General features: G+C 41.3%; 1 protein-coding gene across 1 annotated transcript in view; it reads right to left on the bottom strand.

Annotated features, from left to right (window-relative positions):
• Positions 1 to 17426, bottom strand: part of Nox3 (NADPH oxidase 3) — a 52776-nt gene extending 35350 nt beyond the window's left edge. Inside the window, exons 1-7 of the mRNA XM_047558913.1 lie at positions 17382 to 17426; positions 16710 to 16805; positions 16495 to 16605; positions 15471 to 15555; positions 7323 to 7468; positions 4703 to 4884; positions 1376 to 1505 (exon numbers count right to left, since the gene is read on the bottom strand). Of these exons, the coding sequence (XP_047414869.1) occupies positions 1376 to 1505; positions 4703 to 4884; positions 7323 to 7468; positions 15471 to 15555; positions 16495 to 16605; positions 16710 to 16805; positions 17382 to 17426 (795 nt within the window). The remainder of the gene's footprint in view (positions 1 to 1375; positions 1506 to 4702; positions 4885 to 7322; positions 7469 to 15470; positions 15556 to 16494; positions 16606 to 16709; positions 16806 to 17381) is intronic.
• Positions 17427 to 27419: the final 9993 nt, after the last annotated feature.

The following is a 27419-nucleotide window of genomic DNA, read 5'->3' as shown; positions in this document are numbered from 1 at the left end:
TTCAGTCTATGAGACATCAGAGAGAATATTGTTCAGTTCAGCCAAGCGGTAATTGCACTGCCCACACACGCTTTGAATCAGGATCCATTAAAAGTAATGGGAAAGAGTGACACCCGAGTTTGGGTGTGCAAGGAGGTGTAGCAGGGGAGAGTTGACGGGGAGATGGGTAAGTTCCCCCTCTTAATGATAATTAATGTCAGCATACACTGCTGGGAGCAGGCCCTGGTCTGCATTCATGACGTGTGGGAGAGTATTGATTTTTTTATGGAGACGCTGTAGCTGAAAATTTTAGAGAAGCATTCATGTTCCTCATTAATATGCAGGCTGGATCGTGGCTACTGAGAGTTGAGTTTAAGACAGAGACAATCTATACTGGCCATTAAAAGAACCACTGTCTAACAGGCACATCTATTTCAGTTCTCTCAGTTTTAAACATTCCTCCCAATAGTTTCACCCCTAAAACCTGGTACTTAATTTAATATTTTGAGGGTTTAACAAAAAGCAATTATTCATATTCTTCTGATGTTGATGACTTAATTTCCTAAATCCCCATCATTTGCATATTTTTATATTCTGTTTTCTCATTGATTATAATACATATTTTGGACACTTGTTTCCTTCTAGTTGTAATCTACTGGCTTTAATTATTTTCCTTCATGCATCATCCAGCTGTCCCAAAGGTGTGCACTGTTCTAAGACACTGGATGAGACCAAATAGGATTATTATTTCTATTTACTTATGCTACCAATTGTAATGACTACAACATACTCAGGAAATCTTACTTTTGAGATCTATGGACCTATTCAAATTAATTTCAGTCTATTCTTGGATAACAGTGCTATTATTTCATCTATGAGAGCCTAATTAGAAAAAGCAGGAAATGCATTGGATGCCCCAATTCTTCTATCCCAAAAGCTGTAGGAAGGAAGAAATAAATGAAGGGAGCAAGTACGCAAGCAAACTTATAGAGAGGGCTTGATTCTCCCTTGGCTGTAACAATCTGAGGGTGAGAAATGATGCTGTTAATTCTCATAATGGAGACGGTAGCTATGCAGGGGTACAGGCAGGTATGCAGGTGGTGAGGCAACAGGCTACCTCCTCCGGAGCCATTATGGTGCTATTATGGATCCCCACAATATCAGACATCCATATTTAAATATAAGTAGAGGAACACATTTCAAAGCTGAACAGAGTGCTTTTGGCAGTAAACCTCTTTTAAAATTATCCATAACTAGATTTCTCCATTAGTACACTTAATAAAGAGTTGGCTTTGTCTAGTGGTGACACAGGCTGTTCTTTTTCAGGCATATAAAAGCTCTAGTTATTTTAACTGTGGGGACAGTTATTTTTAAAAGCTCCTGGGTTCATTCTTACCGAAGGTTCCTTGCCAGAAAATTGAGGCACAGGGCACAGGGCAGTCGCCTGCCATTCAGCATAGTGGTCTCTACAGAAGGTGACATTGTGCAGCAAGAGACTCTCCGGAGTTTGGCCTCGAATAATTTGACTTATTAAAAAAACACACACACACACAAATGTCAAACTGATTTTGTGCAGTCTTGTTATACCACAAGATATATATTTTACAGTGGGCTCTGAAACAACAATTCTATTTCTTAAAACTTGGGATGTCATTCATTTCCCTCAGCATCTTTAAAAATAGGCATTTAAAAAGCTTTGGATAACTTTGAAGATCCCAGAAAAGAAGTGCCCCTCTGTGGTATCCTGTGCTAAATTGAAAGTGTCTATATTAGAGAATTCATAATGAAGGAAATTGTTTGAACACATCCTTTTGTAGACTGTTGAATTTAATTAGGTTTCATCTCGTCCTGATTGCTGATTTGGGCTAATTGGCTAACTTTGTACTATTTGGTTCTTTTGCAGATTGATTTAACTTCTACCCTTCTTAGTTTGTTTCTGAGTGCTTAGAACTTTTCAAGTAAAGAAGTCAAAAGAAGTGCCCTGAACAATGGTTATTTTTCCCCCAGTGACCACTAGCAGGCTTAGTGTTTGACAGGGTCAAAATAGGTTACTATGAAGTATGTCTTGGAGATTGTATTGATAAATTTAAGAGTAGAAAGCAAAGGCAGCCTTATGAATGGAGTGCTAGATGAAGGGTCCTGTAATTCTGTTCTATTATGTTTGTCACAAATGTACTACCAGGTGACCTTTGACAAACTGCTTTGGTTCAAGCTCCTGGGGTTACCCACTGGTGTACTGACAGTGAAAAGCACCAGACTTTGAGGTCACAAAATTTGGGGGTTGGGTAGTACCTCAGTGTTTATGAATAAAATGCACCGATTTATTTTGTTAATAAACCAGAGACTCTTGGACAGAGAAATTTTACTATGTCACACAAACCCATGTCTTAGACAGCTTTTTGCATCACAAGGCATGGCAGGAGGAAGCAATAATGCCTCTGGAAAGAGCCCGTGGTCAGTTAGAACTGATGTGCTGGCCTCTGTCTGGCTCTGTTTTATGGAAGTCATCCAAATCTGATAACACACCTTTGAATTGATGAGCAAAGCTCTGAATCTCCGGGTGCAAATCATGTCCAGACATAGCAAAGGTGAACCTGAATGGGAGCCGGAGGAAGGGTGCCATGAATGTGACACATCCATTCTCAGGCGTCAGGCAACATCCCCTAGATTATCTAAAAGGGGCCCCAGATGGTTCAACAAATGAACTATCTTTAACATTTAAAAAATGTTTTCTAATGTCTCCATCTATGCCATCCCATAATAGGTAGATTAGTGGGCTTTAACACATTCCAGTAATCCTACTTTTACTTGGCATTTTGTATAGAATTTGCAAATTACTTTTGCTGTAAACAGTAGCTGTAGAACACTTCAAGCTGAGAAGATTAAATGAGGCCCTTATCCCCAAATAAGCCTTTCAACTAGGTAAAAATGACTCAAAAATTTCATCTTAAAATGTTCTTTGGATATTAAAAAAGTATTTCCAATGAAACACTGCCCACTGACATCCTATTGTGCTTCTACAAGGCGTCAGGGTGCGCTTAGAGGCATGCAGGCGTGGGTCCCAGGCAGAGGATTTCCACACACCCGTGGGTAGAAAGAGCCTGGCATGGGTAGAAGGCAGAACTGACATCTCTGGATGGACTCTGGGACACACCATCCACTCTGCCTGCCCCAAGTGCAAATAAATTGGAAGGTTGATTTGCAAACTCCCAAGAGCCAATTGCAGACACTTAAGCGGGAAGAAAATAGAAAATCTTTAACCTGGCACCAGCGTAAAATGGAAGGGTGGCCAGGTTATAAGGATTAGCAAAGGGAGAGCTAATGCTCTCTCCGGGGTGTGAAACGTACCCCTAGGAGTAGCACTCCTGCAGTGTGCATGTCGAGCGAGCTGCGGGACCAGGAGAGCCGGCAGCGAGGCACAGACGGTGGCAGTGCCCAGGAGAGCTCCCTTCGAGAAGTGGGCCCGGGAAGGAAGGAGCATCTCCCGTGGGGAGGGAGTCCGACTTGCTAAGGTGCAAACCTCGAAGAGCTGCCTCGGGGACCCTCGTGGACCACCGCGTTACAAGGCGCTACTCTCCCAGCCAGGCAGCCTGGGTGGTGCACCTGCGCTTCCGGGTCTGCGCAGAAGCAGAGCCACTGGCGTCCACGCACCGCGCGGGCCTGCGCTGCAGGGGCAGAGGCGGGAGAAGCCTGAGCGGCAGGGGTTCCGCTAGTGGGGGTCCAGAGGAAGAGCCAAGGGGTGTGGTACAGGCCACGTGTTTCTGGAGGACGAAGGTATGACTTACAAAAAATGAGGGCCTGTTCTTCAAGGGCTTCTTCAAAGTAGAGGTTTAGTTCTCTAAAGGTTGGCGTCCTAGCTGTGGCTCTGCCATTCGTTCACCTGGGACCTGGAGTTACCCGCTGAACATTGGGCTCCTCTTAGGAAAGGGGACACCACCACTTTTCCACTTTCAGGACTGTCCTCAGGGTCAGATTGATCCTGCGTAGGACTTCCAGTTGGGGGAAAAACACCAACTGATGAAATGATTAAAAGGGGCAAGCTCATTTGTAGACAGCGACTAATGAATTCAGTGTCATTAAGGAATTGAAAATATATTTAAGGGTGAGTACATGGTGCTGGTCTAGCTTCCCGGTGAGGGGCTTAACAGTCGGCAGGTGCTGAATGCTAGAATAGATCTCACTGGATGTGCAGAGAGGCATCAGAGAGGTCACATGGGGAAACTAAGGGAACTCAAGGGGCTTGTACCCAGTCACTCTGCTAAATAGCTGATCTCTGGAGCCCGGGTCTGGTTGGCCATCCCAAATGCTCTGCACTCTCCTGCACACTGGTCTGCCTAGTTGATGGATTCGACTAAGCAGAAGTGAAATCGGGATGTCAAAAAATATATCTCCGGACTAATCCCACATAAATTGAATTGCAGAAACAAGTACAGAATGAAACATAGATCTGCTGTCATCCAGCATTCATTAGAATTTCTGAATCTTATAAACATGTCAAGACTCACTAACAGAGTGAGCTTGGAAAGATAAATAAAATACTTCTCCACCTATGTGACTTATTTTCTGTATTGTAAAAAGAAGTTTGCCACAGTGGACATGCATTTTCACATAATACGTGTCCCATAGTCACTGCACATCATGTTCCTTTATCTAAAGGACCTTCTAAGATTTTGACAGTCATAGAGATAATACTCTTTACATACTGAACATAATGTGGACTTACCCTGCCCCGTGGACAGCCAGACTGATGAAGAAGATGGTGAAAAGATGGTGGGTGTACCAGAACAACTCATAGGAGAACTGTCTGATGAACTCTGTTGAAGAGGTCATGATCAAAACCAAAGCCAGAGAGATCACCAGGCCAGTAACGCCTGCTATGGTGGTCAGCAGCTCAGTGGTTGTGTTCTAACAGAAATGGATGCCGTGACATTAATATCTTAGTACATTTTTGCATTTTTTATGATCAGTACCTGACGGTCCAAGCAAAGAGCCATTCACCATGTTTTGCTTAGAAGCAAATTAGCTGAATAAGATCTGGAAACAACTCAAGAAATGAGTCTCCTCACCCTTCCTTCTTCCCCTGTCTTGCTGTGGACATGCTTTGCTCAAATTTTATGAAGTGCTGTGTCATTAATTACATTTTTTTTTCCATTTATATAAATTAATTTTCATGTCCAAGTTACTGTATTGAATAGGAATTAGCATAAAATATAAAGAGAGCATTTTAAGATAAAATGCGGCACATCAATCCATGTTGTAAGTTTTTAATTTTTAAAATAAAAAAATGTGGATCACCATGCTTAATTGCATTTTAACATTAATAAACACATTTTTTTGAGAGGTCCCTTAGGGGCATTCCTAATAAAGCAGCTGCACACTCTGTTCCCCTGGTAGTTCTTCCTTGCTCTTGCTTTTTAATTGGAAAGACCATGACTTGCATTTCTTTCACACCACCTTAGGGGGCCTGAAATAAGGCTTGGTAAATCCTAGGTAATCAATAAAGGTAGAGTTATTCTTACCTGGTGGATACTCCCAAAGGACCAGAATTCTGACCCCAGAGTGCAAGGGACAGTTAAATAGCCTTTTAGAATATGAATCACAAAGCATTTGGTTTTCACTGCGAGTTTCCCTGTTCCTGCCCAGTCATTAGTATTCGTACATTGTGCTACTATTGTTGAGCCGACCACGAACTCAATAAACTCACACTATATCTTTTGTCAGTAAAACCTCATTAATTTGGGCTGCTTTGAGATCCGAAGGTAATTTGGACAGGGACTTCTCCATTGTTTATTTTTTCCTCACAAGGCAAAGAGTGAAAATAAAATTGAAAGGGGTCTGTCTAAAACATTTAAAGGGGGTTTTTTCAAGTACACTCAGGCATTCTAGAAATCCATTTACGGCATATGATGTGCTAATTTCAAATCATTCTTCTTTGGCTATGAAAGCAAATTTCCTCTTTTCTTACAAAACATTTATAGACTGGTTTGAGTTGCAATGAATCCTGTAAAACAATCCCATTGCTTCTCTTCCCAACTGCTCTGTAATACACTTTGTGTTATTGATAGCATCTCTCTCCAAATACCCCAACTTAGAGGGTTTTCTGAGCTTAGTTAATGCCTACCTAGTATATTGCTTCTCAAACTTGAATGTAATTGTGTTGGGAGTAGCTTAATTATTTTGTTCAGTTGCTTAAAAGTTACTTGTCATGTATGCTATTTATTATATAATCTCTTCAAAATGTTGAGATTTATTCTTGCATTTGTATAGCACTGTATTTTCCAGAGCTTTAGTGGGGAACTGTGCTAACTTCATTGGTGCCCCACGATGTGAGAGGCCTGCCCGCATGCTTAGGGCAGCTGCAGTTTTGATTTGTAACTGTGAAATCTGTGCTTCTAATTGCTGTCCAGGAAGAAAAGGAACTCAACCTGATCAGTGGCTTGATATTGAAAAATCATCTTAGGATAATTAGGAGTTTAACTTGGGAGAATCACCCCCAAAACAGACTGAATTTTCCTCCCCTCAGTAAAATGTGAAATGGTCACTTACAGAGATGGCCCAAATAATAACAGAGAGATTTCTATTGCTGGAGTGTATGGCCTTCAAAGCCTTTCCTTGGAAAATGTAGACTTTTTAACATGATTACCATGTTGGACACATATTCCAATATGGTGGGACATGGAAAAAAGTTTGGGTTAACCACAAAGGAGGAGGTCTGCGGGAAGAGGGCTGCTCTTTTTTCCAGTGGTAGATGGCTGTGTCTATGTTTGGGGTTTCCTTTTTCCTCCCACAGGTGCTGCCCCTCTGTGAATATAGGTAATTAGCATCAATGGTGTCACTAGCCAGGCAGGTCTCATTATAAAATTAGTTCCTTTGCCCAGTGCCTGTTTTGGCAAACCAGCCATTCACATATGGGCCAAAATATGAGGCATAGGAGGAGGAATCCAGAAAACAATTTGCAAATTGAAAATGAAGACATCCAATTTATAATCTCTGGATTTAGATCGTACTCACCTTCTTTATGAGTCTAACATCAATGGAAAAAAACTCATCACGAGCTGCTTTTAAATTTTAAAATATCAGGTTTCTAACAGTTTATTACATTCCTAAGAACCACCTATATGTTTTTGCTATAAATTAATTAAGTGGTATGGTTTTCACTTTGCTTATAACCTCTCAAGAACATTAATGCCTGACAAAATAAGTTTAAAAAGGTGAAAATGATAATCACTTTTGGCATGAACGTCTTCTCTCCAGCTCTGGTATTAAAAACTTTTGAAATATATTTTTTCCTGATAAATGGATGGGATAAGGAAGGATTTTACAGATGGGAAACTGGGACTCACTCTGTGGAAGGTCCGGACAGGGTTGAGGTAGCTCTCATTTGGGGTGTTTCCAAGCTTGGAAAGCGCAGCCAGAAGTCCCTCCGCATCCTCGGACTGGCTCAGGTGGTAACGCTCCAGATTGAACAAATGGGCCACAATGTGGATGGCTGAGGATGAGGAGATGACATAGGACATGCAGCATGGATTGCATCCTTTGTAGTTACTCAGAAATGTGATGCCACTAAGCTCAAGTTTCTCTGATTTTCAAACTCCCCAAGAAAAATTGATTTACTTTTGCATCTTTCCCAGTGTCTTGAATGGAGTGGATCAGATGCTTCTGAAAATGGTGTGTGGTTCACCACGTTCATTTCAATTACGTTGAGAAATAAAGCAATTCTCAATTCAACATAACTTAGTTTTAAACATACAGTCTCTAGAAGTGGAAGAGGTCTTATGATATCCCAACATAATTATAATGAGATATAATTCTTAAGGTATATGAATGTAGGTAAAAGTATGAAATGTCTTAAAAAAGTCAGAAAGCATTCCTCTAGAATTCTGTACCCCATACACCCTGATATGTTTAATGATATACATGATTGAAACCAGGATGCATTGCTTTTATTCTCTTTCAGACATTATATTTTCCATTCGTTCCTATATACATTCTCGCATTTATGTATAGATACCTCTACATATCCATCTGTCACATGTATTTGAATGTTAGTCCTACTGTATTGGAATAGGTCAATATTTATGGAACTAAACATACCCTCTCCATATTCTTGAAAAGTGAACTGTGCTTTCTAATTTTGAGAATGGGTGACTAGACCAGAGATACTGAATCATCTAGATGACTGAGGATTTGGTGTTTGATACTCCTCTACCTGGGCAGCTAGCAGTCACAATGTTTAGACAACTGCATGCTCTTGCTCTGGAACCCCAACTGGGCAAGCAGTTGATACCTGCCTTTGTGACCAAATTTGACTGAGGATTCATTTCCCAGGACATAGCCAAGTCCCCAGGTGACATCTCCCCACCCTCTTCTATTATGGTCTATACCAGTTGTGAGTAGATTATGAGATTCTCCATGGCTGTCCACTGTGGGTTGAGGTGTGTAGTAGAAGGGGCAAATGCAACCATCAGAAACTTCTAAGAATGTTGGTGTCACTTTGGTCCCTGTAGTCCTGGACACATATTTATTTAGAAATGCCATTTCCTATCTAGAAGAGATTTTCTGTTACCTGAATTCTTTTTATCAGAGCTATTACCTTTTCTGCCTTGCAAAGTTCTACTCATGCTTTAAGACCTAATTCAGAAGTTGGTTTTGGTTACACATTCTCCAATTTCACAGGCACAGCTGATGTATTGATTACAGTATTTCTCAGAAATGATTGTGGTATGTATGTATGCTGGGTCCCTCAGGGACTTTGACTCCTTAAGACTTAGTCATCTTAAAACTTTTGCACGTGGTCCGTTGCTTAGCACCAGTAAGTATTTAATAATTATTTTCTAGTGACTATGAGATTATAGAAAGGTAGATGGGATAAAGAAAGGGTCAGGCAATCAATTGGTTCAACATTGACTAGAGATGTAGTCTGCTGGCATTTCTAGCACATTTTTCTTCAGGCTTTGAGTTGAAAAGCAAATCAAACATACTGTTCGTTGAGACCAAGGAAAGCAAAGCATATGATAGTGTTTCTGCATCTATGATGTTTGTTGCCTGCTTGTAAATTCAGAGGTTTGCACTGAAGAGAGTACATTTTCTCCTTGTGAATGGCTATGGTTTGGGCGTAGTTTGTCCTCAAAGGTTTGTGTGTGAGAAGTGTGGTCTCCAGTGTGGCAGTGTTGAGTGGGACCTTTAAGAGGCGGGACCTAGTGGGAAGTCTCACTGGTCCCTCGCCAAGGTCTGGCTTCTGGCCTCACCACTCCCTCTGTGTGCTCCAGTCCTGGTGCTGCACCATGGGGCTCTTGCCAGAGCTAGCATCATGCAGTTTGGAATTTCCACCTCCAAAATTGTGAGCCAAACACATCTCTGTTCTTGATAAAGCACCCAGCCGTAGCTGTTTCTTTACAATAATGGAAAATGGACTAATACAGGTACTTTGTCAACATATGTCGCCATGTCTATGCAGCAGCTGCCTCAGCATCCACAAAGCTAGGAGAGCTCCTCCAGCGGCCCTCTCTTCCAGAGTGGTGTGCACACCCTGGGAGCTGTTGGCCAAGTCGAACACAAACACTGTCCAGCATTTGTTTTCTATTTCCGATAATTACCTCAGAGTCGTAAACAGGTAATATTTCTCCTAGCTAACGTATTTGCATGGCCACTGTACACCAGGCATAGGCATGCCATCTCAGTAATCCTCCAGTATTAGTCCTGTTGTACAGACCAGTGTTCAAAAAGTTCATGGCAAAGGTGAGGTAAAACCCTGCTCATGTAACTTCAGGGCCCCATCTTTCGACTTATAGGCAGTACTGCTTTATTTGACTGAAAATATATTGTTATGCCTTACTGTTCTCTCAGAGCAGGGTTCTCCTATGAGTTTAGGTAAAGCTCTGTGAATAGCTTACTTGCTGCCCCTCATCTAGAATCAGCCACGCCTAAGGCTGATGACATTGGTGACATTTGAGGTCCTCATTGTGAGTTTGTGTAGATGCCCTTTTGCCACCCCCTTGAGTGTCCGGTGTGCTCCTCCTAGCTTGGATTCTCCCTCCAGGGACTAAGACACTGCAGAGGGACCAGAACTATTCCCATTTTACAGAAATAGACACTGAGCTTCAGATTAAAATAAGTGACCAGTTTACTATTGCATATTCCATAGGGGACAGTCAGAAAGAGAATATAGAATAAATTCTCTTATAGTCTTCTGTTTATATAGCATTCCTCTCTCTTGTAATGAGCTGCTGATCACAATCTGTTTTCTATTAGATTGATTTCCACTTGAGAATTTGATACTGTTAAACTAAATTTAAGTGTGTGGATTGAATGAACAAAGATATTGAACTCTTTATTTATTCTTATTGCCAGGTCTCTCCTAACGGAGCTGAAGAATCTAATGAAGTAGGATAAGAGAGCCCAGGACACTTTTCAAGAGGTAGTTTCTGCGGGAATGTGCTGAAACCCACTCTCCCGGTATCTTTCTTGTATTTGAAATTCAGATCTTCAGTGTTTTTTTTTTTTTTGCTTCAGCTCCTCCATTTTGTTTCTGCTTTATAGCAGAAGATAAAAGGTAGAATATTTTATTTATCTCAGGAACTCTCAGAGTGAAAGCTGCTTATGCCCATTTTTGTTTATCTAAACATTTTATTCTCCTTTTAGATCGGATCCTAATGTTGTTGTGATCTTGGCTCAGAACTAAAGATAGACCAGCTACTAAATCCAGGGCTGCTGGGACTTCATAGATACCAAGGGAGGCGTTATTCTTGTTCTTTATTCAGACATTATATTTTCTGTTCTCTTTTACACATTTCACTCTTTTCAAATATGAATAACCATGCTACCTGTGTTATGGTAGTAGTTGCTCAAAAGACGTGATAAAATGCTGGTGTGGTTTGACTTTCTCAGTCATCAGGATCATTCACGTATTAGATTTGTTGTTAGCATACAGCACAAAGAACGTTGAGGGGGATGCTTTCAAATTTCTTTAAGCCCTGTTTTTTTTCATCTGTAAAGTGGGTGGTTATTACACTATCTCATAGCACTCCCAGCTATGTGGCTCTGTGTCAGTCTCTGAAGTTAATCAGGGACATTTAAGATCCAAAAGGGATCTTCGGACTAATTTTAGAGTAATGCAAATGTGAAATTCATGTTTTCCTTTGTTTTCAGAGTCAGTGCTGGTTTAGAGGGGACTCCTCAGTCTTGCAGTAACTACACAGGTGAGCTCTTTCTGGTGCCACGTGGACCTTCCATGGAGCACAGTGCTCTGTTCTTGGAAGAGCCAAGATACAGGGGCCGGGCCTGTGGCTTTGTGGCAGAACACCTGCCTGCCATGGGACAGGCCCTGGGTTTGATCCCCAGTAACAAAAACAAACCAACTGAGACACATAACCCACCCCAATGCTCAGGCTAAAATGTGCTATAACTGGGGCTTCCTCCAATTTTCTTTTCTCACCAAAGTACTTTTAAAAGAGGGCAGCAATCTTGGAAATACTATACATGCACATTTAATTGGTGTGTGAACTTCTGAGTTCAAATAAGGAGCTTTTACTGAACAGCGAACAAAAAAATCATAAAGGCTACAATTAGAGCCAGCCGCCCTGAGATAGTTCTTTTTCCTTCTTTCTTTCCTTCTTATTTTTCTGAAGATCAAAGGACACATAATAGAGGGGAATTTTGGAAGTGTGGTCAGTTCTAGCTGTCTCTCTGCCTGCCCGTCAGTGATAACAGTCATTTTGGAGTTAGTCACCTCCTAATTAAGCAGCCTTTGGAAACAGGGACCAGGACAAATCCTGGATGTACTCCTGCAGCCAGAATTTGACTGACTTTGGAATTTGTGTCTGATTTCTGCAGGAAGACCCATTGATTCTGGCCCCCTGTGCCTGCTGTGTTGTGAATTGCGTTAGATCCTGCTGGTCAGGACTAGAGGTGGAATGTCCTTGGGGTTCGCAGTCCATCCGGCAGAACTGGTCAGTAGCCATTCTTCAGTGGTCAGGCCCTGAAGAGCTTGTGCTGTTGGTGCTCTTTTCTTCCATAGAACTTCCAGATCTTTATTTTTTCAGTACCTTTATTCGGTGCTCTCTCCTCTCAAGTTGCCCCTGTTCTGTTTATTGATGTTTGTAAACTAATTTTAGTAACTCATCAGAAACTGCACTCAGGGTAATTGTACACCCCTGAAACCTGGCAGACACAGCTGTGGAATTTGCTGGAAAGAGCTGCCTAGGTCACTATTTACAGCCTCCTTTGATGGAAACTCAGGCTCAAAGTACTACTTTTCAATTGGAGGGGTCTTCAAGGTCTACCGTGGACCAGGGAATCCAGAAAGATCCACATTAATAAGAACGGAGAGGCTGTGAAACTAGGATTTTTATACCAGCGGGGTGATAGGTGCCTGAGCGTGATTTATTAGTGTTTGAAGAATGCTCTGGCAGCTCTTATCATAGGCAGGCAAGCAGGGAGGCAGGAAGCAGAAGTAGAAGGGCTTTTGTCACTGCGTTTTCGGTGATGCCCTTGATTATAGAGACCATTGTTTTGCCTCTTCCCTCCTCCCCCTAGCCTACTTGCTCCAGTCTCTAATTACATCCTTTAATGATCTGACCAATTAAAGCCTGCAGTTCAACTTGGAGGGGAACGGATGAGAAATTAGAGGCTGGCACGCAAACTTCAATGTGGATGCACTTCTCCCAAGGTTACACACCTCTATTAAGCCAGTCGGCTATTTGAAAAGCAGCATAATGGGCGAGGCTAATAAAATAAGCGCAGGGACATTGCAGCTGCTCCCCAGTGAATGCACCAGAAGGACAAAATGTGAAAAGCAAGGTGTAGCTATGAAACCAGGGCTCAGCTTGGTCTTTTTTTTTTTTTCCTAAAAGCACTGTTGGCAGCCGCGTTGCTTAGTTGATGTGAAATGTAATAATTGCTTTGTCAGGCTTTGGGAGAAGCGGAGAGCTTTCTTTCCACCTTCCTGCCTTTGCCTGGGATGGAAACCACAGCAGCGCGCTGGTTGCCATGGAGGTGCGGATGAGGGGCACTTTGCTCTCAGATGCAGCTCTGACTCTGCCGGGGAGCCTGGCCGAGCACGGGTGGTGTAAGGAAGTGGGCTGCGAAGAGTGCTTGATGCTCTCCAGGGATTTGTGAGGGCGAGCGGGAGAAAGCAGCTCCTGCCGTCTATAGTTGCAGCAGATGTGAACTTCCTCTTGGACAGTGGGTGTCATTTTGAGTCCCTTTGTGCTCCATTCTCTGTGTTCCATCCACCCAGAGCCGCTCGGGGCTCTCTGAGCATCTCCTGTACTTGGGTCTTACACCTTTCCCAGTAATTCCTTCAGCCTCACGTCTGTTGGCCAAATCCCACTCAGCCTCAGTTTGACCACACCTGTTGAGGACCTGCTGTGCGACAGGGACCAGGGATGCCAGCGTGCATGAGGCACCTCAGGGTCTGAGGATGGTCACTCTAAGGTAGGAAGTGTGACACCAGCCTGTAGGTGAGGGGGCTGGTGCTGGGTAGGTGGACCAGGATACGGTGATATCATATCCAGTGAGGTCGATGAAGGAGAAGTGGAGCATTTGGGGTAAAGGGAAGGTCATGAGCAGAGACACAGAATGCTCCGGAAGGGAAAAGTCCAGTGGGGTGTGGGGAGAGACTCGGACAGGGTGGTGGACCCGACTGCCATGCTGCAGAGCTGGGGTTTGATCTTATCTGCAATAGCAGCAGGTGCCAGTCCTGGCGATAATCTGCGCCTCTCATTGAGATGGATACATTGTATTACCATTCTTTTAACCCACAGAAGACATAAAAAGTGTAATCTGAGATCATACGACCAACCAGAGGCTGGGTTTTCAACAGCTTGACCTACGGGTTCTAGTAGACTGCGGCCCACAGTAAAGGAAACTCCATGGTAAAACAGCCCTGGCCACCCGTGTTCTGGAAGGCTGTGGCTGCTGTCAGGGTGTCTTGCACACCAGGGACCTTCAGTGTGCATTACTGATGTGCTCATACTGTTGATGCGTGATCACACGAGGAAAAACACATACCCACAGGTTGAAGGGGAACCTGCTTCGTAATAGGCATCTTCCTTTCTGCTCTGCCTCCTTCCTGATGGGTTTCAGTGCTGTCCCTCCCCCCACCCTTTTCTATGATGTATTTACAACTTTCTCTTAGATTCCACTTCTGCCTTTATGAGCTCTTGTGTAGTGATCATATTCTTCTTGCCATTTTACTGTGCTGTCTCCCCTTTTGATGCGAGAATGAAGAACTCAAGGTGTTAAAGGAAGCCTAGAGATTCTTTGAGTTCTTTCTCCCATGAGCCTACCAAGGAGCTTTCTGGCCTCGGCTTGGATACCACTCACAACAGGGAACTCAGCGCCCTCAGGGGACTCTAAATATAATTTTATAAGTTTCCAGGTCTGGAAAAGACTTGCTTTCTGAGCTGAAATTTGCTTCCCTGAACCCCCATTCCACGTGCGTTCACTTATCCCTCAAGCTGCAGGCTCTGGGTCCCCAGGTGAGCGTCCCTCAGCTGGTTTTCTCTAGGACTGGATGTCTTTGTATTCTTATCTCTTAACAAACCACAAAAACCCTCTGCAATCACTTCTCGGGTTGGTGTAATCTGGCGTTGAAGACAATCAGTGGGGAGAATCTTCCCCTGATGTCTCGCTGCACACCCAAAGTTGTGTTAATTGGCACTCGGGCACCGTCTGTCATGTCTTGTTGCTTAATTAAATTCACATTTGTTTTGAGTGTTCCTTTTACTCTGCTATTTTTTATGCATGAGAGGATAAAAACAAATGAGGAAAACATTTTATAGTTAAATTAGTTTGAGGGAAACAGTCCCGAATCATAACTCTTTATTGTTCTGATGCCCTTTTATTCCAGTATCTGTTTTCCAGCAAAACCACAATGCAGTTGATTATGGCCCTATTTTTTCTCTTCCTGACCAGTGTCTGCCTAACCTTGGCCTGAGATGCTAATTTGTACCCTATAGCTGCCTTCTTGAATTAGAAGTTTAGTAATAACAACAGTACTTTACATGCCAATAAAGATTCCTATCTCTTCAAGATCCTTTACATCCACTAGCTCAGTACTCTCCTTCACATGACCTTCCTTGGCCTTTCTTTCTTTCTTTCTTTTTTTTTTTTTTTTTTGCCTCTGATACCATTTAATAGTCATTTTCCTATAACTCTGAGTGAGGGTGTGAGCACAGATCAATTTTGTTTCTGATGTGAGTTAACACTGAATAACAAGCATTAATTTTTCATGTAGGTATTCATCACTGTGTATTAACAAGAAAATAATTCACAAATGAACAGGAAATCTCACCAACTTTGATAAATTAAGGTTGTTGTATAACCCATATCAGAGTACAATTTGGAAATAAAAAATCCATTTGTATATGGTTTATATATCCTATGATTTTTTTTTTACTTAAGGGTGAGACTTGATGGAGAGATTAAAATCAGGTTCAACATTTGAACCTGATTTTATAAAATCCATTCTGCAATTAATAAGTACTTACTTGTATTAACAGCTATCCCATAGGCAACCAGTTTGTGGAATTTGAGGTTTTTGTCTAATTGCCTCCTCCAAGGTCCTCTGCAGCACTAGAGTAAAAACAAATAAGTAAAAGCCCAATTCAGGGAGAGGTCCCAGTGACAACCTTGTCTTAAGAATTAAGAGTAGGATTCAGTGCTGCCGCTAAATTGCTCAGGGTGAGACTACAGAGCATGAAAGTTAGCAGCAGTTAGTCAAACAGCAAGACAAAAGATTCTTATTTGCTTTCTTGAAATTTTATGTCAATAAAAATTATTGAATTGATAGTTCTCTGGCTATAACTCCAAAACTCTTGACTAGTTTCTCAAATGCATGTGTGAACTCTGCTTCTTTATTTAGAAACTGAAGGTGATAGCTTTCACCCTCATCCATGGGGTTTCAGTAATCTATAAATTATTCCTTACTATGTAAAAAGGGCACTATCTGCACATATGTCCAATATTCGTAAGATGATTACAAAAATAAATTATTTCATCTTGTGATGAAATAATAATTATTGTGAAGGTTATCAAAGTTCTTATTTTCTGTATGTTATTCTGTTTAAGATGAAACACAGATAAGGTATTCAGTGCAATGCCAATATAATTAGGAAATATCCTGTTATGCCGGGGAGATGTTAAGATCAACATACCGAAATCCATGTACCATGATTGTGTTTGGGGTGAGAACTCAGTCATGTCCTGGGCAGCTCATCTCAACTGTGTATTTGTCCTCTTTCAGTCAGAAATGGTAACGTTCCAAGCTGTTGTAATGCTTCCATCTCCGTAGAGCAAATGCACCAAGAAAAGGTGGAGCCACGTAGGAAGCCAATGGCTAAAGCCAAAGCCAGCTGAAACTGATTGTCAGCTTTAGCTGTTCTCTCATTCAGAGAAACAAATCTAAGTTTAAAGGGGATTTCTGGGCATGTCTGAGTTAAGTACATGTTTGTTTTTAGTAGCACTTATATTAGTTGTCACAACTGAGATGATTCCAAATATTTTAGTACTTACTGTGCTCGCTCCTCTTATGAATGAAATGAGGTTTCGACTGACAGGTAACAGAATTAGCATGCAGTTAAAATTCAGGCACAGTGCGGATGCTCTTGCCCACGCCAGAGTTGACTGTCCATGGGTGAAGACACAAGAGAAGATTCAGTGAAGACAAGAAGACTGGGATGCCGGGATGCTCTCTGAAACAATCATGCCTAGCCGCCAATTCTACTTACGCCCAGCATGGCTCGGGTGTAGTGGAAAGACTCCTCCTCTTCATACCAAAGGAATGTATCGATAAACAGATATAAATTCACTCCCAGCCATAAGATCTGGAGTAGAACGAAAAGAGAACCAATCGGTGCTATCTTTCAACCTTTCCTCCACTCAGAATTTTAAAATAAAATGAAGAGGGTCTCAATATTCCTCAGAATTGCTCCACCTGTTTATTTCTCACAGGTTAGTTTTTAGCAGAGATTACAACAGTAAGGAATTGGGAACTTGATTTTAGACACATAGGTCAACCTCAGGTAATTTAATGAAAACTACAAAAATCTTAGTCAACCTGGCTTGGCAGACAACAGGGAGGAAATCTTTAAAATACTCTAGAAACATTCCAATTTCATAGACTAATTCAAAGACTTCATTTGATTTAGAGAAACACTCATACATTATGCAAAAACAAACCACTTGACTTTAAAAATAATTAAAAATGAACTCAATCGGAAAACAACTTTGCACGATTCTATAAGGATAAATTGAATACATCTGCTGGATGTTTTCTAACAAGTTTTAGTCTTTTAACTGAAGTAATGTTTCAAGACTTCTAATGTCCCTATACAAGTCATCCCAACAATCGGACTCTTCAGTATGTACATTTAAAGCAAAATGCCAAAAATGACACTTACTACGATTGAGATGGAGAGACTCTCATTCAAAATCCAGCAGCCCATCCTGGCCCTTTTCCTCTTTGCCATTAGCCGGTGACTCCTTGCCGTCACCTGAGCCTGAACATGTGTGCTGAAGAAGGGTCTCCCTACTCAATCGCTTTGCCTTTTTGTCTTGGGAAGCACCTAGGATTCAAGGAATTTCTAATTAAGGACTGCCTGCCACAGCAATCAGTGCACTGAATGCCTCCTGACCTGAGTCAATACAAGGCAGGTCTCTGTCTGGTGATTCCTTTCTTCGAAGATTTCATAAGAAAAGAAAGCTTGTTTTATTAAATTGTCCTCATGTACTTTATACCCCATTCATTTTCTACATGACTGCAGCCTAGATAGTAATAAGTCTACATGTAAAATTGGGGAATAACAGAAGGGCTGCAGGCTCAGGCAGTGGAACACTTACTCCAGCGCCCTCCACTTCGTTTTTACTTCTTCACTTCTTCCCTCCACCTCTTCCAAAAAAGCCCTCCAGAGAAGATGGTGAGGGCTAAATATGGAAGAAACAGCTTTATAGAATATGGTGGGAAAAAATTCTTAAAAAAAGTCACAGATAGGAAAAGTCTTACAAATCTAAAAGTGTGATTATTAAAAAATGAGCTCTTTTGGGGTGGGGAGATTAATGGAATAGGACCTGTTTCCCCCCAAGCCCACTTAGTGCACCCAGGAGGCAAGTGAGACTATCTTCTCAGACTTTGGCAATGCCAGCAATAGCTGCATTTGAGCCTGGTCATTCTCTGATTTTGTGTTGTTGTAGTTGTTAAAGTACAATGATTATGCCTCTACTCTGGTAGGCAGAGTGACCCAATTGAAGCAATTTACTGACTAGTTCTGGCCCAAATATTTTATTTAAAAACTTCAGAGAATTAAGATGAAAATGGGAGATTGGTATCATTTGGATAATTGCCAAAGCTTTTTGTGTTTTCATAAGATAGATCAATTTTTTTGCCCTAAAAGATTTTTTTTTAAAATTGTAAATCTGGTAAGAACAGTAATTGTGAATAATTTTGACCCATATTTATCCTGGCACTTAGTTAAGAACTTCTCAAGTTTGGTCTAATTAAATCATCCGTTGCCTCTAGCAGGTAGACATTATGAGCCCTATTACACTAATGTAGAAAGAAGCTCAAATAAAATAACCTGCTGAAGGAGCACTGAACTTGAATTCAGCTCTCTGATTCTAGCTTCTTTCATTTTGTCCATTATCTTTTAATGCTTTATGTATAAACTCCTAGTATATGAATCTGTGCATAAAAATGACCTAATAGACACAAGTTCAAGTTCTATAAATCAGACACATTTAAGTTATAGGAATTCATTTAATTTAATTTATTAATTATGAATATGTTGTTATGTGTGGTGAAGTATACTATTTCTGCATAATGCAATGAATAATCAAAAAGCAAACATAAATCATACCATGAATCATGTATTTTTTATTCTACATTTGGTGATTCTTTGTTATCTCAGAGCCTACAATGGTTTGAACGTGTCCCCAAACTTGTTGCAAACTTGATCCCCAATGAGATGGTGTTGGGAAGTTGGGGCCTGATGCAAGGTGATTGGGTCAGGATCCATGAGTGGATTGATGCCATTATTGTGAGCGTGGGTTCCTTATAAAAGGAAAAGTCAGACCCCTTTTGCCCTCTCTCTCTCTCTCTCTCTCTCTCTCTCTCTCTCTCTCTCTCTCTCTCTCCCTCCCTCTCTCCCTCTCTCCCCCTCTCCCCCTCTCCCTCTCCCCCTCTCTTTGCCCTTCCACCATGGCTGTGATAAGGTCAGGAAGCTCTTGCCTGATGCTGCTCCACCTTGGACTTCTCAATCTCCAGAGCCGTGAGGAAGTAAATTCCCATTCTTTATAAATTATCCAGCCTTAGGAATTCTATGATAGTAGCACAAAATGGTCTAAGACAGGGTCTTACAGACTTGGGCAGGGGTACTTCCCAATTAGAGTAGTTAGCTAATCCCTAGTGATTAGTTAACATTTAGCGAATTCCAAGCTACTTGCCTATGAACACTCTTTTAAAATCCAAACTAACCAATACAATGCAGTGTTCATATCTCCCATCCACATCCTTTAGCAAATGCTCACACACCTAGTCAACTTTTCCTCTGTCCTGAGTCACCTCAGGTCAGGTACTGGACAGCTAGTGACTACCTAGTGCCCAGAGCCTGCCGCAGTTATTCAAACTGTCCAATCCTAGGCCCACTTGGTGCTGGTAGCACCTTGCTCTTCTTCCTGTGGAAGCCACTATAAAGCTTTGGGTCCATAATTTCCCCCTGCTTCTTCTGATTCCTGGTCAATCTGGTGCTTCCCCATGTGGCCCTGGGTGATATGGAGTGGCCCTACTCTTGGGACTGATAAGTAATAAACACTTCTTTCAAGATAGGTATCTTCATGTCTGTCATTTTATCACACCTGAGTACAAGTCTTAGATACATTTTAAAAAACACCTTTATCTCTAACATCTAGAGCTTTGGAGTCACAGGTTGAACATTTTGATGAAGAAGTGAACTTTCTACTTGCCCTCCAGCCCTGACTGTGAGTTTCCATTTTGAGCCTTAGTTTCTGTATTATTTAAAGGTATTAATTATAATATCTACCTCATGTAGCCAATACTGCTGCTTCTTCACCTCCAGTTACACATGTGTACACACACACAGGTATACACAGACTTACCAAAACCACAGGTAAGCAAGATGGTGCTTCTTTTGGAGAAGTCTTAGGTTTCAGAGTAAAAAATTTCATAGATTTATTTCTCCTTAGAAAAAGACATTATGTTTTAAGAATTTTCCGCTCTAGAAATATATAAAAACACAGGTATTTGGCAGCATGCACTTGAGATAAGAGTATAGTTAGTGAAATATCTTTAGTAGTTTCTTTAACAATGAGCAATGTTAAGATGTATTCTTTATATCCAATTCTTTAAGCCAATAATCTTCCATGATGAAATGATTTGTTATTTCTGAAGTGTGTAGGATTTACATATCTTAGAAGCCTTCTTCAATTGAGTCATAAAAGTTAATTCAGAGGGAATACATCCAGAATTTTGTACTGTCTTCTATTTTAGATTCAATGAGTGTGAAGAAGAGTTAAAATTTCTTAGCCTTCTGTACTCTTTACACGCTATTATAAATGAGAGACATATATTGCTTGTCTTGGTTTGGATCCCTAATGTCCCCCAAAGGCTGTGTGTTAAAGGCTTGTTTGCCTGACGGTGGCACTAGGAGGAGGGGATCTAGTAGAAACAAGATAGATCACTGAGGCCAGGCCCTTGAAGGGGATGTTGGGACCCTAACCTCTTCCTCTCTGTCCTTTGGCTTCCTGGCCACTACATGCTCCCTGCCAAGACATTTTGCCTCACCACTGGCCCAAAGACATAATGCAAAGAGACCATGGACTGAAACCTCTGAATAAGCTAAAATAAACATTTCTTGGTTTTGTTTATCACAGGTATTTTGTCACAGCAACGGAAAGCTAACTAACACATGCTAAGGAATAATATATGATCACTGTTTTGCTAGTTGCTTAGAATATTTCTAGTACTATAGCAAAAATACAACTTCAGAATTTGTGTTTAAAATTTAATCTTTATTCACTTCATCCTTATTCCTAAAATGTGATTTGTTTACTCCTCATTTTAAATATGTAAAAAAAATCATGTTTAAGTGTAACTACTGTTCACTTAATACAAAATTTCTTAATGGTTGTATTATGAAAATATGACTCATGATTTAACTTGAATGTTTTCCTCATAAATTTTACTTTTGTAGAACTGGCAATGATTTTTAGCTGACTCATATCAAAGAATCTTAGGTGAATTTTAGATTATGTTCAGATTCATTCAGAGCTCAATAATTTTGCATACCAAAGTCCAAATCAGTCTAACTTTCAGGGTCCTTTATAAAAGTACTCAATTTTCATAAAGAGACATTAGGTCACTCTTATTGTTTGTTAACTTACCTGGTAAAAGTCTGAAGGGTGCATATCATGCTCTAAAGGGCTGCCTCAGTTTTTACTTTGTTGAAGGAATCTATATAGATGCAGATTACAAGTTAAATCAAGACTGAATCATTTCCAGAGAACCAGGGACAGATTAAAGGGGCTGCTTCAAAGCCAGTCTCAGCAACTTAGCAAGGCACTAAGTAACTCAGTGAGACCCTGTCTCTAAATAAAATACAAAATAGGGCTGGGATGTGGCTCAGTGGTTGAATGCCCCTGAGTCCAATTCCCAGTACCAAAAAAAAAAAAAAAAAAAAAGAGAGAGAAAGAAAGGAAAAAAGGAAGGAAATTGTGTGATATCTCTGAAATTATATAAATGCTTAAAATTTGATCTATTTTTATCTAATTATTTTCATCACTAATAGGCAGTGCCCCTCTTATATCTCAGAATTGTCTCAGAACAGAAGAAATGAAATTTGCCTTGTTTGTTTGCAAGGTGGTGCTCGTTCTGATTAAATAGGCTTACTGGTTGGCTCTCCTAGCCCACCACAAAAGAGGATGTGGGGGTTTGTTCTCCATAAAGTCACCAACAGCATTTCTTCACAGTGGAGGGAGTGAAGGGGAATAGAGCAGATATTTACTAAGGCAGGTTAATTGCTTGTGTATTTGAATGCAGACTGTACTAACCTTGCTGGATCCCTGGACTGGATTTATTCCATTATATTTCTAGTTCTTTTTAGTTTCTTAGTTGATCAATTGCCCTAACAAAGAAACACTTTGATCTTCAAGGGCAAGATTGATCACCTAGTAGCTTCTGCTGCTGCATACTAAAATCTAGGTTCCCTGTAGATACAGCAGCATTCACAGAGTATAAAAATAGCATTGCCAAATTAGCCTCTTCTAAGCATTAAACATGTTCTTGCCTTTTCCTAAAAGCATATATAAACATTTAAGCATTAAGGTGAAAAGAGATGGAAAAATAAAGAAAAAAATTGCTAACACATGTAATTCCCAATCCTTACATGATTATTTTGAGAAGCATTTATTGTGACAATTATGTAATTACATTGAATAAATCATATGTTGAATAAATTCCATCTTAAAGGAAAAGCAGAATAAAAGAAAGAAGTCCAGAAAGCATATATATGAAAATAGCTGAGTTTAAAATAAATCTAATTAAATCTATCACCAACATCCTAACTTCTGTCAATTTAAGCATCCTGTGTTTTTATTTTAGGAAATATGTTTTTACTATATCATTTTTCATTGACTTGTATCACAAACTTAGTTGACCCTCCTCAGTTCAAGCTTTCTCCCCTCCCCTGTGCCATGAGTCTTAGGTTTATCCAATGCTCTTGAAATTTCAAATGAATACTCGCCGAGCTTGTGTGCATCACACAGTCATAGGCATGGTGAGGTTTTGAGGTTTTGCTCCTGCTATTGAGAAGCCTGTGACAGTTGGGGAGGTGACAGGGACCTGCATAATGACTGAAGACTCATTTAAAAGTGAAGACATCCTGAATGGTAAAGATGGTGCATCCGGGGCCTCCTGAGCATGGAGAAATGGCTGAGTCTCTTTTTCTGGTCGGAGGAGCCCAGAACTTCAGTGTTTTGTTGGCTTCCCCATCCCTGCCTTCATCTTCCTCAATGCTTGCGACACGTGCAGGGCATTTTTTCTTTCCATGTGCCACGTCACTAAAACCCTTCTTGAAGTGGTTTGGAGAACCTGGATGCTTGGTTACCTGGAGGTTCTGGTTCATAAGCAACCAGGGTGACTAATTCAACATTTCTTACCCTAAACTTAGAGGTACCATTCAGTCTTCTATTTTGCTAGTTTTAACTTTTTGGCTTAGAAATCTGGCAAAAGCCAGGATTATCATGCTCTTTAAATGTTATACATTGTGTCTAGCACACATTAGAAGTTAGTTAATGTTAACTAAGAAATACAGAAGCACATTCATTTCTCTGCTACTCAGCACATGAGACGATTCTATACCTTTCCCCACACAGAGTGGCAAGGATTTTAAAAGCAGTCAGTGGCTTTCATTAAAGTTTGAAAGCACAAGGAAAGTTTTCCTTTCCAGGTAGTGAATCATTCAACTTCTGATTTAAAGTTTAAGAAGGCTAGTCTAGAAATCCCTTCTTTGCATATCCAAGCTGTTCATCTCTCAAAAGTCAAAGTGGATGCCAGAATTCCATAGATTTCATTTTTCAAGATGAACATTCATATTTGAACATATTTCAAGCCAGATGGTTTACAGTTCATGTATTTGTTGGCATTTTCCTGCCACAACAACTAAATATTGAAGACACATATTTGTGATGAGAAGAGCACTTCCAACCATCCTTTCCTGCGGCTCTTTCACACTGCGTGCACAGTCGCACCCCAGCCTCCCCCCAGCCTCTGCCCAGCCTCCCTCCAGCCTCCCCCAGCCTCTGCCCAGCCTCCCTCCCTCTAAGCGTGCTGCACAGAAGCCCTGCAGAGGCAGACGGTGAATTACACCCATTTGATTTAATAGACAGAGGGTAGGTGAAATAGCATAAAACAACCCTCCTGCAAATAAATACTTCTCGTAACAGTCATCAATTTTCTGGTAGCAAATAAGAAGGCAAATGAACATCTATTGAAATGCTCTGTTTTCATGATCTGTTTGGACAAGCTGGAAAGTTCCATCCTTTTGGAACTTTACAAGCAAGTTTGCCAAACTGTGGGACTTTTTGATCAGAGTTCAGAAAAGAACAGGAAAGTCAAACAAAGATTTCGTGTTTTTTAAAATAAAACCATCAGATATGAACATCTGAGCTGGGGGAGGAGCACACGTCTGTCCTCAAGGTTGTGGACCTCGGGCAGCAGGTGTCCTGGGGTTGCGCTTCCAGGATGAAGTCGGTTGTCATCTCCCGTAAAATTGATTATTTTTCTACCCACTGTTAATATGTGCATTGTAAGTATTTTAAGGATTCATTTTGTTGACTAAAGGCCATTAGGAAGCTGAATCAAAACAATACAAATATTTTAAAAATGGAAAAGAGGTTCGTAGCCATCATCATCCAATGACCCAGGACGGGTACACACAAAAAGACACAGCAATTATTTTTAGCAATGATTTACAGAGTTCCATATTTTGAATTAAATATTCCTAGAATAATGATTCCCAAGAAATGAGCGAATCCTAAGGGTTCATTTAGTATCATTTTCTCATTTTGGAGAGAAAACAGAGACCAGGGAAGTTAAGGAACAAGGTTAAGGTCATACTTCTGGTTAGTGGAGAAATGGGACAAGCTGGGTGGTCAGTTTCATTGATCGTTTTGTTCCAGTACACCTCCACTTTCCTATCTTTGCTGTATACAGAGGACAGAGAAGAAGGAATCACTCAGGAGCTGGATCCTAGGCAGTGGGAAGTGCTAATAGGAGGATCTTTTCACTTTCCAAAAGTCCGGAAAATGGGCTGATTCTCAGAGAACCTTTCAGGGGCCAGGCATCTCCTATGCTGGGATGCTTGACCCTCCCAGACTTACAGGGAAGGTATGATAAGCATTGCTTTATAGAGGAGAATGTGAAGATTCAAAGAGGCTGAAGAACTCTCCTAAGATGAGGAGGAAAGAGCTTAGTTGCAAGCCCTTCGTACCCAAAGCCCAGTCCTGTAGTCTGCCTGCCTGGCCATGTCACTTCTGAGTCCCAAGCACAGATGCTTGATGACAACGACTGATGACAACTTCCCTTATCTGCATGAATGCTTCTGTTTTGATTGGCATCCAGAGCTACAGGCATTTTATGGTGGCCTGGCTGATTAACTTGAATCAATAAAGAAAAAAATGTTATTCAGAATGACTGGAGTCATTAAGCTGTGTTTTCAGTCCCATGGAAAGAGAGGATCAGTCATCGGGCACTACTCTGCTCTCCCTCACCGACAGCACAGCTTTTGAGAGCATGTACATTTAATATCAAATATTTAAACGTTGTGCTTAAAATGTGAATTTTCCCAAGTGAAGAACGTGATTTCATAGGACAATGGCCTGAAGAATTGCCTTGCTCCCGCTGTGTAATTTAAAAGTAAAATTTATTGTCCCCACTCCCATATTTTAACAGTTCTTTTCAGTCAAGAAGAAATAAAGTAATTGCTCAAGACCCATATTAGAGTGTTTAGAAAATGAGTTTGTTGTTGTTGTTGTTGTTTGTTCTTTTTTTTTTGTTTTTGCAGCACTAGGGATTGAACTCAGAGCCTCAGCGCCTCATGCATGCTTGGCAAGCACTCTACCACCGAGCTGCATCTCCAAGCTCTTGCTCTTTGATGAGAGCAATGAGCACTTTAGACGTATGTTGAAAATCAGGCGTATGGTCTAGAGTTGCATGTGATGCTTGTGATGCCTGGTTGCTCTTCCCTCTCCCTCTCCATCTGGTGTCAGCCCTCCCAGCCACTGTAAGTTTCACTGGAATTGGCAGGTGCTACAAAGTGACATGCCCTAACTGTCGATCCTCACTTTTTCAGTTCAAAGTCTGTTCTAGGAGGTTGTGGCCTCTGGGTTCCACAGGTGAGGTACCATGGCTGTACATCATTTGATTAATTGATATTGGTTGTGATGAAAACAAGTTTGGAATTTGTAGGACAGATCAGGTAAGACTTGATACTGCAGTCTAGAATCTGAATTCTGCTGGACAGCGGGCTGGAGGCTCAGGAAGGATTTCTACCTTGCTGTCTCGAGGAAAATTCCTTCTACTTGGAAAACCTCAGTCTTTGCTTGTAAGGCCCTAAAACTGATTGGGTGAGACTCACCCACATATAAGAGTAACCTGTTTTGCTGAAAGTCTACTGATGGATATGTCAATCATCTCTTAAAAAAAAATACCTTTAAGGCAACATCTATATTGTGGTTGATTGGACAGTTGGGAACCATAGCTTAGTCAAGTGGACATGTAAAATGAACAATCCCCTGCCTCATAAATTCAACCCTTTTTGATGATCAGTTCAAATATGACCTCTTCTGTAAGATGACTTCCCTTGAAATAATTTGTCTGGTGTGGAAGGTTTTAAAAAGGGGGTGTGGTAGCTCAAGGAACAGCCGTGCCACCAGGGGGCAACAGCTTGCTCAGCTTGGGGATTAAAGAGGAAACACATTTCAATGATTTATAATTTAATCAGGAAGAAAAAGATCGGAAGGTCTTCCAGGTAGGGTGCGTTAGATAGCTTTTTGTCACAGTGACAAAATACCTGAGGAAAACAATGTAAAGGAGGAAAGATTTATTTTGTCTCACAGTGTCAGAGGTTTCCATAGTCACTTGGCCCCAACACTGTGGGCTTGTGGGAAGGCAGAATATCAAGGCAGGGAAGGTATGGTGGAGCAAAGCTGCTCATCTCTTGGCAGCCAGGAAGGAAGGAGAGAAACAGTGAGAAAGGAAGAGACCAGGGACAAGATACAGTCACCAAGGGCACTCCCAAGGACTCACTCCCTACAACTAGCTCCCAACTCTCAAAGTTTCCACTACCTCTCAATAGTCCATTCACACTATGAAGCCATTAGTGGATTAATCTGCAGATGAGGTTGGAACCTCAGGAGCCAGTCTTTCCCAAAGCCCCACTCTGATCGTTGCTGTATCTCAGACCAAGTCTCCAACACGGGAGCCTTTGGAGACATTCCAGATTCAACCACAAAGCAGGAGAACAGCAGTTGCCAAAGCAGTCACAACACCACAGGGGGTGTGAGGGAATAGCAGGCAGATAAGAAGAGATCAAAGGTGAAGACCAGACAGGTGAGAGTGGATCTAGAGAGGTAGCCAGGGCCAGATCACGAGTTTCCTAGGTCTGTTGCAACAAATTACCACAAAGTTGGCAGCTTCAAACAGCAGATTTTATTCTCTTAGAGTTCTGGAGATCAGAAATCTAAAACCAAGGTGTTGGCAGTGTTGCTTCTCTCCAGAGGCCCTCAGGGAGAATCCCTTCCATGCCTCTCAACGATCTGGTGATCGTTGGCAATCCTTGACCTTCCTTGGTGTGCTCATCGACTTTCTGTCACTATAACAAAACACCTGAGACAATCAAGTTAAGAGAATGAAAGGTTTATGTTGGCTC

This window comes from Sciurus carolinensis, chromosome 7 (genome assembly GCF_902686445.1).
Source record: "Sciurus carolinensis chromosome 7, mSciCar1.2, whole genome shotgun sequence".
In the NCBI taxonomy this organism is placed as follows: Eukaryota; Metazoa; Chordata; class Mammalia; order Rodentia; family Sciuridae; genus Sciurus; species Sciurus carolinensis.
The sequence above is the reverse complement of the archived record's forward strand: the minus strand, read 5'-3'. Positions and strand labels throughout refer to the sequence as shown.